General features: G+C 41.3%; 1 protein-coding gene across 1 annotated transcript; it reads left to right on the top strand.

Moving 5' to 3' along the window:
- Window positions 1-207: 207 nt before the first annotated feature.
- LOC104520507 (major facilitator superfamily domain-containing protein 2B-like) lies at window positions 208-14,340 on the top strand (the record flags this gene model as incomplete). Its single annotated transcript, XM_010162213.1, is given in 9 exon segments — window positions 208-298; window positions 393-514; window positions 3,485-3,568; window positions 5,230-5,310; window positions 9,683-9,792; window positions 10,978-11,079; window positions 11,081-11,119; window positions 12,696-12,872; window positions 14,283-14,340. Coding segments are annotated over 9 exon segments (864 nt in total), but the record flags the coding sequence as incomplete, so codon positions are not given.
- Window positions 14,341-15,046: the final 706 nt, after the last annotated feature.

Below are 15,046 nucleotides of genomic sequence, written 5' to 3'. Positions count from 1 at the left end.
GCCCTGGATTTACCCTAAAGTGGGTGTTGTTTGTAAATGAACTGCAGAAGCGAACATTTTTCAGAGAGGTAGAAGACAGACAGATGGCTGGATGTAGATGGGCATTTCTTCATTTGCAGATGACTCACCAGAAAGAGACTGAAGTTTTCATAATAACTTGTCATTCTCCTGTCACAATTTCCAATATGTCTTTTTCTTTTTCCAAAGGCAAAAGTTTATATGATTGCAGCAGGGGTCATAGGAGGTGTGTATCTTCTTGGAATTGTCGTTCTTTTTCTTGGAGTAAAGGAAAAAGATGGTAAGTTATATTTCAATATGCCTAGATTTAATAATCATTATTTCCCATTCATCTTTGGAAAAGATTGTTATTTTATGTATTCTGCTCCTCTTAGATCCTTATGCCTTAAATTCAGACAGAGCAATTCCTTTTTGTAAGGGACTTGGACTCACCATGAAGCATGGTCCATATGTGAAGCTTACGACTTCATTTCTTCTCATCTCGACAGCAGTTCAGGTAACTTCAGACTCTCTAAATCTGTGCATTGGCCTCATTCCAGTCCCAGCATGGGAGAGTCTGCAGCAGCTAAAATGCAAATAACCTTTGGCTGGTGACTGGAGGTTGTGATCTAAGGGGTGGTGCCTTTCCCTTTAATCAGTAGGGAATCGGAGTCCGTTTTTGGTGCCTGGGGTCCTGTGCGGCTGGAGAAGGTTCTTTCAAATGAGAAGCGAAACCAAAGTCCTGACCATTTAAAGATGGCTTTTTCTTTTTCTTTTTTTTTTTTTTTTTTTTCATAAAAGGTGAGGAACTAGTCCTAGTGACCCAGATTGGGTCATTATATGTTATCCATCTACAGTCTCCTGTGGTTTCAGTTGCTTAGAGAATGCTTTTTCTCTTCTCTCTGTTCTTCTGTATGGCCTGTGCTGCTTTAAACCATTGTCCCTTTGCATAGGTGACTGTTCTCTGATAATGGCTGAACTGGTTCTTATGGAGTCTTTTGTGATGGAAAGCATTAGGTCAGAGTAAGAAGATATTCAGAGGCAGGAGGTCTTACCTGTCTCAGAGCTAGACAGAGCTAGTTTTCAAATGAGGACCTGCAGTCAAATGTGGCTTCCACAAAAAGATGCAAATACAATAAAGAGAAGCTGCAGAAAAACTTAAAGCCACACAGTAAGAAACCCTTCCTCCCCAAAGTCCAGCAGCCTTTTTAAAATTTGGGTTTTGAGCTATGTTCAACTCAGTAAATACATTATTTTAATGTGAACCTGTACATATCCACTGAAGTTGGCTTTATTTTGAAAAGCAAATAATATTCACATTTTTGTCAACAGACTCTTAGTCATGTGAGCCATGGTGGGTCAAGTGAATATCAGGACAAAGGGCAAGAATGAGGCATGTAAGAGAACAGCATTGTGTTCACCAGCAGTCCTGGTGAATAAGTTCCTTGGAAGTTCTGCTTAGAAGTCTGTTTGCCAAAGAAGCGCTGTAGTTTTCCTGTTGGCCTGGGTTTGGGCACAGTTAGTAGGCTGTTCTTTACAGCATCTGTCAGTCCTTGCTGGAAGGACCAAAGGTGAGAAACATTAGCAGAAGCATTTCTGCTTACATCTGGGAGCTGCAGGCACTGTGAGCCACAGCAGAGACAGGGAGAGGATGAAAGAGGAAAGGTCCCTTATAGTCCAGATCCTTACAGCTTCCTGTCAGTCAGTAAGGATACAGTGTGTGTCTGGTTACTGGCAGCCAGGTACTTGCTGACAACACCCAGAGAGGAGAAGATCTGTCAGTCCATATCTCTTTATTTTCTGATTGTACAGATTGAAGGGAAGGTGAGGGGAGGCAGAAGCTGGGAGCTGTATTGTTCCAGTTCAGCCAGCATGAGCAACCCTTGCTGTTGTTATTCAAGGGAGGGACACTGATTTCATGGAATTTAGTGAATGGATTACTGGTGAGCAAAGGAATAGGCAGGTAAAGATGCATTGGCCATAATCCCAGTGTGTGATATTCTGCGTTTAAAATTGAAGGCAGCATAAACTGGGACACAAACTACAGAAGGCTTTGGTGACAGTAGAGAAGGGATATAACTTTTATCCTAATTTATATACAGATAATTGGCCACTTATAATCTACAAGTGCACAAAGGAGCAAGAGTTGATCAAACTGCTGTGGCATGAGTATTAAATCCTCTTCTGTCATTCCACTTGTGCAGAATTGCTGGAGCTGGACCTGAACCATATTCTGGTGCTCAGAACCCCCCGGAGTTCTGCAAAAGCATGGTGGCAGTGCCTTCATCTGGGCATCCTGGGGTGCATTAGAAGGGGTTAGTAGGTCGAGAGAGGTTCTCCTCCCTCTCTACTCTGCCCTGGTGAGGCCACATCTTGAATATTGTGTCCAATTCTGGGCCCCACAGTTCAGGAAGGACAGGGAACTGCTGGAGAGAGTCCAGCACAGAGCCACCAAGATGATTAAGGGAGTGGAGCATCTCCCTTATGAGGAAAGGCTGAGGGAGCTGGGTCTCTTTAGCTTGGAGAAGAGGAGACTGAGGGGAGACCTAATTAATGTTTATAAATATGTTAAGGGCAAATGTCATGAGGATGGAGCCAGGCTCTTCTCAGTGATGTCTAATGGTAGGACAAGGGGCAATGGGTGTGAGCTGGAACACAGGAGGTTCCGCTTAAACTTCAGAAGGAACTTCTTTACAGCGAGGGTAACGGAGCCCTGGGACAGGCTGCCCAGGGAGGTTGTGGAGTTTCCTTCTCTGGAGACATTCAAAACCCGCCTGGACACCTTTCTATGTGATCTCATTTAGGTTCCTGCTCTGGCAGGGGGATTGGACTGGATGATCTTTCGAGGTCCCTTCCAATCCCCAACATTCTGTGATTCTGTGATTCATCTGTCATTATAACACAGTGCAGCTAGATCCTCCCAACCGATCAGTACTCACACTTATGGAGCTATCTGACCCAAAGCTACACTCCATCACCAAGGTTGTGTACAAAACCAGCAGTTAGCTGCTTTACTACAGGAACTTGTCATGAGTGTGATTGCAGCTGAAGAGTAGCTTGTTTTGGAGACAGAGCTTCTGGTGAAAGATTTATGGCATTGCTATGGAAAAGGAAGGTTAGTTTCTTGCAGTAGTTTGCAGCTGTGGCTGTGACAACACAAAGCAATTGCAACATAGGGAATTCTTCCTTTAGACAGAATCCTCTTACAAGGTTCTAATCATTTTTATGCTGTGTTAGGTTTACCTCTTGTTTGCCCCAATATTACTGGCATGTTACTCCAGTGACAGCAGGAGCATTATTGCTTCTTTAAATTGTTGCAAGGAAGAATGAAACTCCAAAAAAGAGGGAAGAATGAAACTCCAAAATGCTGCATTTAAATCAGTCATCAGCTGTGTTTGGCTAGTATGGAATGTGGTGTTATTTTTGTCTTTTTTAATTTTCCTTTTTTTTTTTTTTGGGTGGTCACCAAACATCTTTGATTCAACAGCTGGAGCAAAGCAACTTTGTCCTCTTCTGCACTCATGCTGCTGATCTTCGCAATCACTTCCAGTATTTGGTGGTCACCATCTTGGTGAGTGGCATTTCTCTCCCATGTGTTTATTTAATAGCTGGTTCTCACTGGTTTTGGCATAAAATAACAGAAGGCAAGAAGAGTTTTGTGTCTAGACAAGCTGTTAAGAAACTACACTATCTTTTGCATTGCCTGTTTGAAATAAAGCTGGTGTTCCCTGCTGTACTTCTAAAAATATCAATGCTTTGGAGCTTTTCATTCATTCCCTGTCCATTTTACCTGCAAGTTACTTCCTGCTCCTATAAAGGGCAAAAGCTGCTGCCAGAAAGGAGGTCTGGAATTTTAGCTCCTTTTTCTCATTCCCCAGTCTGATATGCTGAAAATTAAACATCTTTAATTTGTGTATTCATACACATGAGCCTTCTGGGCTAGGCAGCTTGCAAGGATAAATATTTTAAATATCCAGAGATATGAAGATTCCTCTCTAGAGCAGTTGGCAGTGTGGCAAAAAGATTATTTTAGAGAATCTTTTTTCTTGACATGCAGAGGTACAATTCTGCTTGCTTAGGTGATACTAATAACTCAGTTACACACTGTTCCTGTATTTCATGATTTACTTTATGATTAGAAGTAGTATTAGTTGAAAACTGCCATTTTCATCCTTCTGACCAAAGTCTTTTTAACACTAGTAGCACATTTAATGTTGCATAATTACTGGGATGTGCATGTACTGCACTTCCAAAGCATTTTGTAGAGAATTAGCCTACCACCTAGAATACTGCAGCAGTCATTTTCAGGGAAGCTGTTGCATTATTTCTGAGCCATTTGGCACAGAGACTTTGTGGAACCATCTTAGAGGAACTTCATTTCCACTTCTTGGTCCCAGCCTCTCACCCTTTCTACCCCTTTTTGATTCTTCCTTTCCCACATTATAAAACAGATCTTTTCCAATGATTAAAACCAAAATGTTGGAGAGCAAGGGATGACTGTTTGGTATCTTAAGGCTCTGCAAGTAATGGACACCAAGAGAAACAAGAGACAGTAGAGTTAAAGTCAGTAAAGAGTGGAATGTAACTGTAACAATGAGATGACATTTGAATTTAGGTCAATTGTAAGACTGTCATTAGCAGCAATACTTCAGTGTGCTGGTTCTATGTTGCCTGTGGTTGTTGCTGCTACCAGGTGAGTATTGCAGTATATGAAATGGTAATGCTGACTGTAAGTGACTGTTTCTCTTACAAGTTGTTCCTAAGAATGAACATGTCATATGGGATATGTACTCAAAGTATAACTTAAGACAAGTGTATCTTGCACTTCAACTTTCTGCCTATATGATGGGTAGAGCTTAACTCAATTATCATTTGTCAGGTTCAGATAATGAGGCAAAAGGCATTGGCACAAAGTATGCCTGTTTGCAATACTTGAACTTTAATGGCTGTGTCATGTATAGTTTTAACTGCTGTGGCTTACATTAGGAAAAGGAAATTTTAAGACACTTCCTTCTGATATTTGACTGTGGAAAACACTCTCATGGATAGATTTTGTTCATAATATGCAATAGTGAATTAAAAAAAAAATCACTCAAAGGGTGAGGAGAAACAGGAATCTGCAAGCTCACCTTCCTTTCAGACCATAATATACTGGGCAAAAAATTGTCTGTGAACTCTACAGCTGAAGAAGACAGTAAGCACAGTGTAGATATGTTTTTTTGTCAATTGTAGGTATCAGCAGCTGTGAGCATTCCCTTCTGGCAGAAGTTTCTGCAGCGATTTGGCAAGAAGTGTGCAGCATGTGGGATTTCGGTAAGCAAATCCTTTGAGAAAAAAAATCTGCTTGTGCTCACTTCATTTGACAACTGGAGCCACTTGAGGAGCTCTTTCAAGTGCTTATAACCTCAAGCTATGTGAAAGTAGCTCAGTTTCAGAGTTTGTTTTAAATTGTTACACCAAATTTCAGACAGATTCCAAGTTTCCAAGATAAATTTTTGAGAAATTGATTGATGCTGAAGGGCAGCCCCAGTTTATTTAATAATCTGCACAAGCTCTGCACTTGACTGCTCTCAGAAGTGAACCCCAATGAGGTTTTATAAATTCAGATCTGCGTTGCCTCAGGTTGTCAAGTTATCTGTTGTACAAGGCTTGTTTTGTCTTTGTGTTTGGTGCTGAGTTGATCGCATCTGTAATTGAGTCACAGAGGAGGAAAGAGGAGTCTGTTACACCTCCTTCTCTAGAAACATAAGGCAGCATCCCTCCGAATGGAGATGGACAGTTATTAGTGAAGTAAAGAAATAGGTGACCTACCTGAGAAAAGAAGCCTAGTTTAACTTCGACACAGCTCTGCAAAGCCAGCTCTGCAAAGCCAGCTCAGCAAGCCTGCCCTCGTCTCTGATGGATTATTTTAAGTCCTTCACTTAGTACAGACAGCAGCAATTTTCTGTCATCATCCTCAGTGAGTCATTGTATTGGCCTGTTCCTCCCCATTTTTCCCCTGTTTACCTTCAATTACTTATGAAAGAGGCAAGACAAATTGTCTGCCTTGTGCACAACAAAGCATGAGGACTTGGAAAATCCAGCCTGAAGCGATATGTCAAAATCTGAAAACAGCTGAACAGTTTAGGTCTGGTGACAATTGTTAAATATAATTGAACAGTCATAATTTTTGGAATTAAAATCTGTGTGTTGGAATGATTTCCAAAGAACCAGAAGTAACTTTAAAACCAAAGTTCCAAATATGCTGAATCGTTATGTGTTTTGAAGTAGGCATCTGGAATCCAAGTCCCATCCTCATTTGTTTATAACACTTGAGCAAAGAGAATTGCCAAAGGCAGTATTGGACCATTGACTGGACCAGGGAATGCAGATTTCCTCCTCAGGAAATCTCCTCCTCTGTCTACTTGGCTATGAAAAATACTTTCTTCAACCAACTTGACTCTATAAATTTAGTTTAACATGATTGGAAAGCCTGTCAGCACCTCTGTAAACATGGCTTAACTTAATTTTACAGTTGAGTTGCTTGACTCTGTTATGGTTCAAGAGGGGGCTGGATTGAAAAAAAGCCACCTCTATTTCGCCTTGTAGACATTTCTCAAGGGACTCTCTGCTCAGTGATGGATTTTGTGTCTGACAATGCATCGCAGGGTCTTCCTATACTACCACCTTATGTGATCTGTACAACTCATCTGTTCTCTCACTGTGGAATAGAATCACGTCATTTAAATCTCCTATGTTTATCACTGGGGAATGTTCTTCTGGAAGGGAAGGGGACAAGGGATGAAACATGTTGTTGGGGTTTTTTTTCTCCAAAACCTTACTCAGCTTTCAGAATGAAGATGGAATTTGAAATTCAGTTTCCTGAAAAACAATTTGCACTGCTTCAGACTAATTTTTCCTGTTTAAGTGGTTCTATGTTGAAGTGACCCCTGAAAGAATATAGAAGGCAGGGCAGGTAGATAAGCAGCAACAATCTTGGCTTCCTTCCACTGATATTGCTCCCTTTTTACTCATTCCTCCACAAGAGATGACCAACAGTCTAAGTACTGACTGAGTATCTAAACTTATAGAAGTTTAAAGCCTAGACCTTTCTGGAAGTATGAGGTCATACCCAAGCAGAATCCTTGATAGCATTCTTCCCATGACCAGGTTGATGCGTGGGCTAGAAATTATTTGTTTATTGTTTATTTGCTTCTGTTTCCATGTGCTGTGTTCATTTAAATTGTCTGCTCTGCCCTCACTGGGCAAACATTGAACTTAAAATCAGTAAGTCTCTCAGCTGGTGACTGGAGGTGAAGTTGTCATGAAAAATTTTAACAAGTGTGGCAGCTTGTTGGTTCATGGTTTTGCCGAGGTGTCTAAAAGGGAAGATTGCTCTCTCTCACAACTCTAGCTTCCATCCTAGCAAATAATAGCTTTTGGCTGTGAGTTTTGGAGGATTTAGTAAAAAATTAAAACAAATCCAAAGATGTTCCAAATCTTTTCACCTCCCCACACTTACACCATTGCTTATTTGCCATCTATCAGCACCATCAGCATGTAGCATGCCCTTGGATGAATCCTGGCTCTGCAGCCCCTTTTCCACTCTCCCATCCCCATTTCCACTCACACTCTAGCTGCATCATTTCCCGATTTGCCCTTCATAATGTGCTGCTGCACAGGCCAGTACCACCTTTAGCATCCCTGCAGGGTCACCTTCCACAGTGCTGTGAGGGAATCAATGGTAGACACGTGATGACTGTAGGATATCGTTTATGATCCGGAGAGCAGCAGCCCTGTGACTAGGGAGCTGAGTGCCAATAACGGAGTATTTGCTTTACAAGTAGGAAAGAAGGAGCTGCATTAGCTGTTTATTGCAGCAGGAACGCTGGCCCCATGATTGCACTACCATTGCATGAGTGAGACCTTAGGGCATTGTAGTCTGTCCTGTGGGATGTGCTTCACTTTCAGCAGAAAATTACAGTTACAATGATTATTATTATCGATCTAGAATTTTGTTTAAGTGCTTTGGTTTCTGAGTGGATGCTGCATCTGGAGCATAAGGCAGTAATAAAATTGCTTATAGGCAACATGAAATCTTGTATTGCTGGAGTGCTCTCTTGTGGTGAAATAACGATTTGCCACAACATTGGGCTAATGCGAGGATTATCTGTCTGTACTGGGAACTTGCAGTCAGGAAAGGTTATTTTCTGCTTCCTTAGGTTAGGGAGCAAGTGCTTTAGATGGGAAACGCATTTAAAACATAAACATAATGGATTAGACTCCTGGACTCCCAGAATCACTTATCATACAAAGCTGCAAATAGCAGTGCTTAGGGGAATCACTCTCTGTGAAAGCTCTTCTCATACCCTCAACTCTCAAGCTGCAAGTATAGAGGATTGAAACGCTTAATGTTAAACTAATCCCCCATCAATAAAAAGCCCCTGGTTCTGGATTCTACATGTGCTGTGCCCGTGGTTCACAAGGGTGGGAGATGGAGCATGTGATTAGTACAGGACAGCTGAGCTGTATGCATTCCATCAGCATTTAAAATAGTGGATTTTCAATCCTGTTAGCCCATTGCTTCAAGCTGAAGTCGAGGAAATCTGGTGGGTTTAAGTACTGCCAGAAAACAAATACTGAGCATCCCAAATTAGATTGGTTTTGAGGGTAGCCTTAGTGACTTGTGCGATGTCATGAGCGTATCTGGCTGTGTGGAGTAGGAGTAAACCACACTGCCTTCCTGCTTTTAGCCATTGCCAAGTAGCTAGATTGCTTTAAAGTGCTCATTGGAAATGAAGGTGTAAGCAAACTCTTCATTCAAGACTCAAGATGATCTGTGAAATGGGATTATTTACTTTTTAAAATGACCATTGAACCCCTGCCCCTCTCCTTGAAATGCAGCATGATGATGTTTCGACTTTGTCTCTAATAGTAAATTAAATAGTTCCACTGGCCTAGAGTAGAAACTGGTGTTTGGTCATCTCTGTCACTAAACTGTCATAAAAATATTAGCACAAGCTGATTAGCAATCTCCCAAAAAGAATCTGGGCACAGTTTGGGAACTAGCCCACTTAAGGGCTCTTCACAAAAAGTATTCATATGATCACACTTCTTTTGCAGAGTGTGAATGTGGCTGGGGTCTGCCAGTTGGCCTCATGACTGACAAATACACTCTTGGGACTGTTAATTTATTAGTGCAGTAATAGCCCTAATACTGCTAACGGACAAGGTACTAACATTACTTGTCCTATTTTAGGGGCAGTGGGTGTGAGCTGGAACACAGGAGGTTCTGCTTAAACTTCAGAAGAAACTTCTTTACAGTGAGGGTGACAGAGCCCTGGAACAGGCTGCCCAGAGAGGTTGTGGAGTCTCCTTCTCTGGAGACGTTCAAGACCCGTCTGGACACCTTCCTGTGTGATCTCATCTAGGTGTTCCTGCTCCAGCAGGGGGATTGGACTGGATGCTCTTTTGAGGTCCCTTCCAATCCCTGACATTCTGTGATTTTCTCTGATTCCTCTGGATAAGTAAATACAGATCGGCTCAGGGCTCTTTGGAAATGCCTTTTCACCAAAATACTGGCGTGTTGGGAGTTGCTGTGTGTGAACTGTTTCCTAACACAATCCCATATTTTGAAGGGAACAATCTATATACATTTGAGCAGTGCATACTGTAAGTTAGATATACTGTTTTTCTTCTTCCTCAGTGGATGATTCCTTTTGCAGTCATGCTAGTGACCATTCCAAACCTGATCCTGGCTTACTTCGTGGCCTTCGTCTCTGGTCTGAGCATTGCAGCATCTCTTCTGTTGCCATGGTAGGAGAATCTTACATTTGAGATGGGGAAGAGATATATGTCTACACAACATGTATGTACTACTGCATGGAATTTGCCTCTGAAAGAGGCAGAATTTGGCAAGAGTCACTTCTTCCAGTAATCTTTTTCTGCTTTTTATAATAGAGGCTATTTGCAGTGACGTGACTTTGGTTGCCCTGTTGTTAAAAGATTACATCTAGTTTAACTGTAGCTGCTCTTTGTACATAAAAGCGTGTAGATGAATCAATAGTCTAAGTAGCTAACAGTAAGTAACAGTAAATCAGTTGCTTAGGTTTGGTTTTTAACAGAACTACAGGAATGATGAAGTTAGATAAATCAATTACTGCTGAGCAATTAAGAAAGTAGCAGAGGAAACATAAGCCAAGCTATGTATCCCTGCTTGAGCAGTCCTCTGGCACAGATCCTGAGCTCTTGAAGGCAAAAAAAAAATATGTGGGGAAAAATTACTTGGGAATGAGCAGGATAGGACATTTTCTCTCCAGAGGGAATAATTATTATTCAGGTCAAATTGACCAGAAAGCAAGACCATTGCTGAGAGCTCTGTTTTGCATTACTCATTTGTACAATGCCCTGAAAACTCAAGAGATCGTGGAAACAGTTTGAGATAAGCTGTCAGACTAGATAAGCTTTTCTGCACATGGGGTGAGAAGCTGTTTTTTCCAACAGTAAATCATGACATATATTGGAAAAAAAAAGTCAATTCACAATTGACATTTGAGCAGCTTCCATTCTGATTTCCCATTACCAAATTAAACCTCTTGGAAGTAGAGAGAGAATAGGCCTCGTTGGTTTCTGAAAGTTTTGTTAGCTTCTCAAAAGAGTTATTTCCAAGTGAAACTATTCAGAGTCCCTTGAAATCTTCAGAAACGTGTTTTTTTGTTCTTTTTCTAACATCACAAAGTCTGATTGGAATGACAGTCAGTCTAAAGAATCTATCACCTCCCAGCAAGTGTGTGTTAGTTTTTCAGCTGGTTTTCTACTTTGTAATATGTGACCATGTGTTTCTTGCACGGATATTTGCCTTCCTGTCCAGCAGTAGGAATTTTTGAACTGGATTCTTTGGTGTGCATGACTAAATCAGATCTTACAAAGGGATGAGGGGTGTACTCTTTCAGTAAGTTTGGACTTTGGTCTGAGTTTTTCTTTTATCTTGCCCATCTCTAGGTCAATGCTGCCTGATGTTGTTGATAACTTCCGCCTGCAGAATCCTCATGGAAAAGGACATGAAACCATTTTCTATTCTTCTTATGTTTTCTTTACCAAGATGTTCAGGAATTGGTTTAGGAATTTCTGCAGCAGGCCTGGAGTAAGTAACACTGTGTTTCCACTTAGTGGATCTACTGTGAAAGCATTCTAAGGTTACTCCGCCTTTACCCTGTGGAGTTAATTGCCTTTTTGCCCTGAGCCTGAAAGTGCCAGCAGCTCCAGATGGCTGACCACTAAAGACAGGGTTGTTATCATCTAGGTTAGACCACTGAGCATTAAGCTTCCTGCCCTACCATGTTTCAGTGCAGAAAGATCTGACTTCCCTTTAGATTTTCCTCTTTCCAAATTACTCATGTAAATTTTAGTGGGTTATATGAATAAAAAACTAAACAGGGAAGCTCAGCCAACAAAGGTCCCTCACAAGTGATACTGCTGCTCTGTGCATTCCCTGTTGCATCTTGGCTGAAATACATATGTGAGGTTGTAAGTCTTTACATGGGTTGGAATGCTTTCAGGGATCTCTAGTGGCCTGTTCAGCATAGAAGGACCACCAGTTCTGCATGGTTTTAGGTAACTGAACGCCGATCAGAGTCAGGAACAGTCTTTCTCATAGCTCTGCCCATAACCTAGTCCATGCCAGTTTGGAAGATGCTTTGTGTTCTCTTTCCACTTTTGCCTTCTCTGTTCTATCTAGACAGTCAGGTTGAGAAAGCTGAGAAAGTTGAGAAAGGGGTCAGCCATGTCCTGCCCTGCTTTTGTACATGACCTGTCAGAAAGGGCCTTTGCCTGTAGATGTTACAGCACACAAGCAGGCCATAAACACTTGGAAAGGAACTTCTCTGAAATACTATCTAACCCTTGGCTCCAAGTTAGGTTTTGGTAACTAGAATGTTTTGCTTCAGGGCCTTCAGCTGAAACTGCTAAGTAACAGGCAATGCTTGGCTGAACATTTTGGGCTTAGGAATTTTAGATGCTTACTGCTGACACCCTCAAACAAATCGCTGTTCACCAATTAGCCCCTTTTCAATTGCATTCCAGTTAGCTCCCAGCAGTTTGCCAAGGCAGATGTTTGTGGGAGACAAACAGAAGATAGAATCATGCCAAATGAGCTGTAGCTTTCATAGGTGCGTGTTCAGAAGAAAATAAACTCATTCCACAAATTGGGAATGGGAATTTGAGCATAATCAGCAGTTGCGGGGCTGCATGGAAGCCCTGAATCTATGAACTGTAAGCGTGTATTGAACTCTAAGCACTTGAGTAAATTTGTCTATCTTGAGAAGAGTGCTTAAGTTTGTGTTTAAATTAATTATTGCTGTTGAAATTGGTTAGATTACTTGCATACTTTTAAAGCGAAGCCTAAATACTTTGCTGAATATTAATCAATAGGAAACACATAACATCTGGGTTTTTTTACATGGGATTCCGTGCTCCGCTTAGTAGTTAGATGTTATATAATAATAATGAGAAAATACAGAGGTAATGCAGTTACCTGAAATCAGGCACAAAAATGAGATTTGAAAAGCAAGATTTGAAATGTGTAGTGAAGGGAAGGAAAAAAGAGAAGTGTAGGAGAAATAGATGAAAAATCTTGAAGGGTGTTGGGGGGAAGAAGGGAGCCTTCAGGTGAAGAGCTGCCTTTGGACGTACACACACCACTGTTATTTCCATTTGATTAGGTTTACTGGATACAAGCCAGGGATATGCAGACAATCCAGCGATGTGATCCTCACACTGAAAATCCTCATTGGAGCTGTCCCTGCTATTCTCATCCTTGTGGGTTTATTTATACTTCTTTTCTACCCAATTACTGAAGAAAGTCGGAAAGAAACAAAGCTTGCACTTGAGGAATTAAGGTAGGTTTGAAGGGGCAGCAAACAGCAGTAACATCACCGCAGTAACTCTTAGTCATACCAGGCAAAAAATTGTTAGCTACCAACATACACTTCTATATTCCTTAGAACAAAACAAAACAACACTCTATTAGTTGCATTATTAACTGAATGGTACCAGTACATGCTCCAGTATTTTATTTTTGTAGTGTAGTACCTACTGCTTAGAAGACCATTTATCAAATATATCAGCTGCTGTACTTTACTTTTTCTCTGGGGTGGCACACAAAGCACTAGTGCAGTACAGTGTTTCAAGCCAGAAATGAAGACTATTCTACGTAGGTTAAATTTCTGGAGAAAATGTGAATAGTTAAAATTTACTTGTATGTAAAAGAAAATGGGATTCTTGACTGCATTCTTGGTATTTATGGCACATAAGAAATATCCAAATCATTTAGAGGCGTAGGCAGGAAAGATCACGGGAGAAAAAGGACAGCTTTGAGCTGTTCTTTCCCTTTTTACCCCATCACTCTTCCGTCCTCCCTCTTCCTCTCTCTCCAAAGAAAATCTTGCCTTGCTTAAAATCACCCACTTCTGTCAAATGAGGACATGTATAAGAACAGTCTGTCCTAGCAGACTGATGGATTAAATACCAAAACATGTTGTTACTCTGTCTTCATAGAATCATAGAATGGTTAGGATTGGAAGGGACCTTAAAGATCATCTAGTTCCAACCCTCCTGCTGGAGCACCTCTCCTATGAGGACAGGCTGAGAGAGTTGGGGCTGTTCAGCCTGGAGAAGAGAAGGCTCTGGGGAGATCTTACAGTGGCCTCCCAGTACCTGAAGGGGCTACAAGAAAGCTGGGGAGGGACTTTTCATAAGGGCAGTTAGTGACAGAACAAGGGGAAATGGGTTTAAGCTGAAAGAGGGGAGGTTTAGATGAGATATTAGGAAGAAGTTTTTCACTGTGAGGGTGGTGAGACACTGGAACAGGTTGCCCAAGGAAGTTGTAGATGCCCCCTCCCTGGAAGTGTTGAAGGCCAGGCTGGATGAGGCTTTGAGCAACCTGGTCTAGTCTTGTTTTTATTATCCCAAATTCCTGGAATTGGAAACTGATTTCCACTCTAAGGGATCAACCCAGGGCCTAAGCATGGGTATCTAGGACCAGTTCATTGCCCTAAGATACCTGGATGGGGTTGGCAGGGGCCTCTTGGGCACCAGCTGCTTTCTTGAGTGGCAGCTGCAGACCAGAGGGGACAGGCTAAACAATCTAAAATGGGACTGCACCCTCTGTTTAGGTGCTTTAGTCACTGTTCATAAAAACCACACCATGACTGGTGGTTCTCAGTTTTTGGGATTGCCAAACTGTAATTTGATTAGCTAGCAATAAAAGCCAGAGTCTGATCACGTATCATTTGTTCTGCTTTTAACAGAAGGAGCCATCAAAGCACAGAAAACCTGGATGACCACAAAAAGGACACCTCGATCTGAAAGCTCTGAATACAATGACTTTCCAAATGCAACCTGTGAAAGCCTTCTGGGTCATTTCTTCACGTTTTATCAAAAAGGATAAAGGATGGTTCTGACACAGTCAGTAATGAAATCAAGAGAGGACACCACTGTGCAAAATACATATCTAAATCCATGCACTGTGCTGAAAAAGATGTTACAAATGTTCAGAAATGTAAGTTACTGAAGGCTTGAGGGGGTTTTGCTTGTTTTTCAATGACTAACAGAAAGCTGTGATCTCATTGCAACAGGAGATTTTTGAGGAGATTGGACTTGTAGGTCAAGGGAAAGAAATGTAAATGTGATGCACCACCCAAATTTTAACTTACGTGATATTTTTCACCCTTAGAGGCTGGAGTGGATTTTGAATATAATATCTACCTTTAAATTGCACACTAGTGTGTTTGGAAAGCACTTGGGAATCCTGAAGTATAATATATAAATTTGGGATTTACTTTGTTTTGAAATTAAGCAAATCACTGATGCAGACATGTTTTGAGGATTTTCTCACTAAGAGTTTGTCTGAAAGAGATTTTGATGTAATTTAACATTATAGGTGTTATATTAAGCAGAACCTTACATTTCCCATTACTGGAGTTCCTTGCTTCTGACACCTATAAACTGATCTTGGTCAGAGAATGAGTACTTAACATTTTCAAAAACAACATCTCCACTCAGGAGACCCAAA

This window comes from Antrostomus carolinensis, unplaced genomic scaffold, assembly GCF_000700745.2.
Source record: "Antrostomus carolinensis isolate BGI_N321 unplaced genomic scaffold, ASM70074v2 scaffold11072, whole genome shotgun sequence".
Taxonomy (NCBI): Eukaryota; Metazoa; Chordata; class Aves; order Caprimulgiformes; family Caprimulgidae; genus Antrostomus; species Antrostomus carolinensis.
The sequence above is the reverse complement of the archived record's forward strand: the minus strand, read 5'-3'. Positions and strand labels throughout refer to the sequence as shown.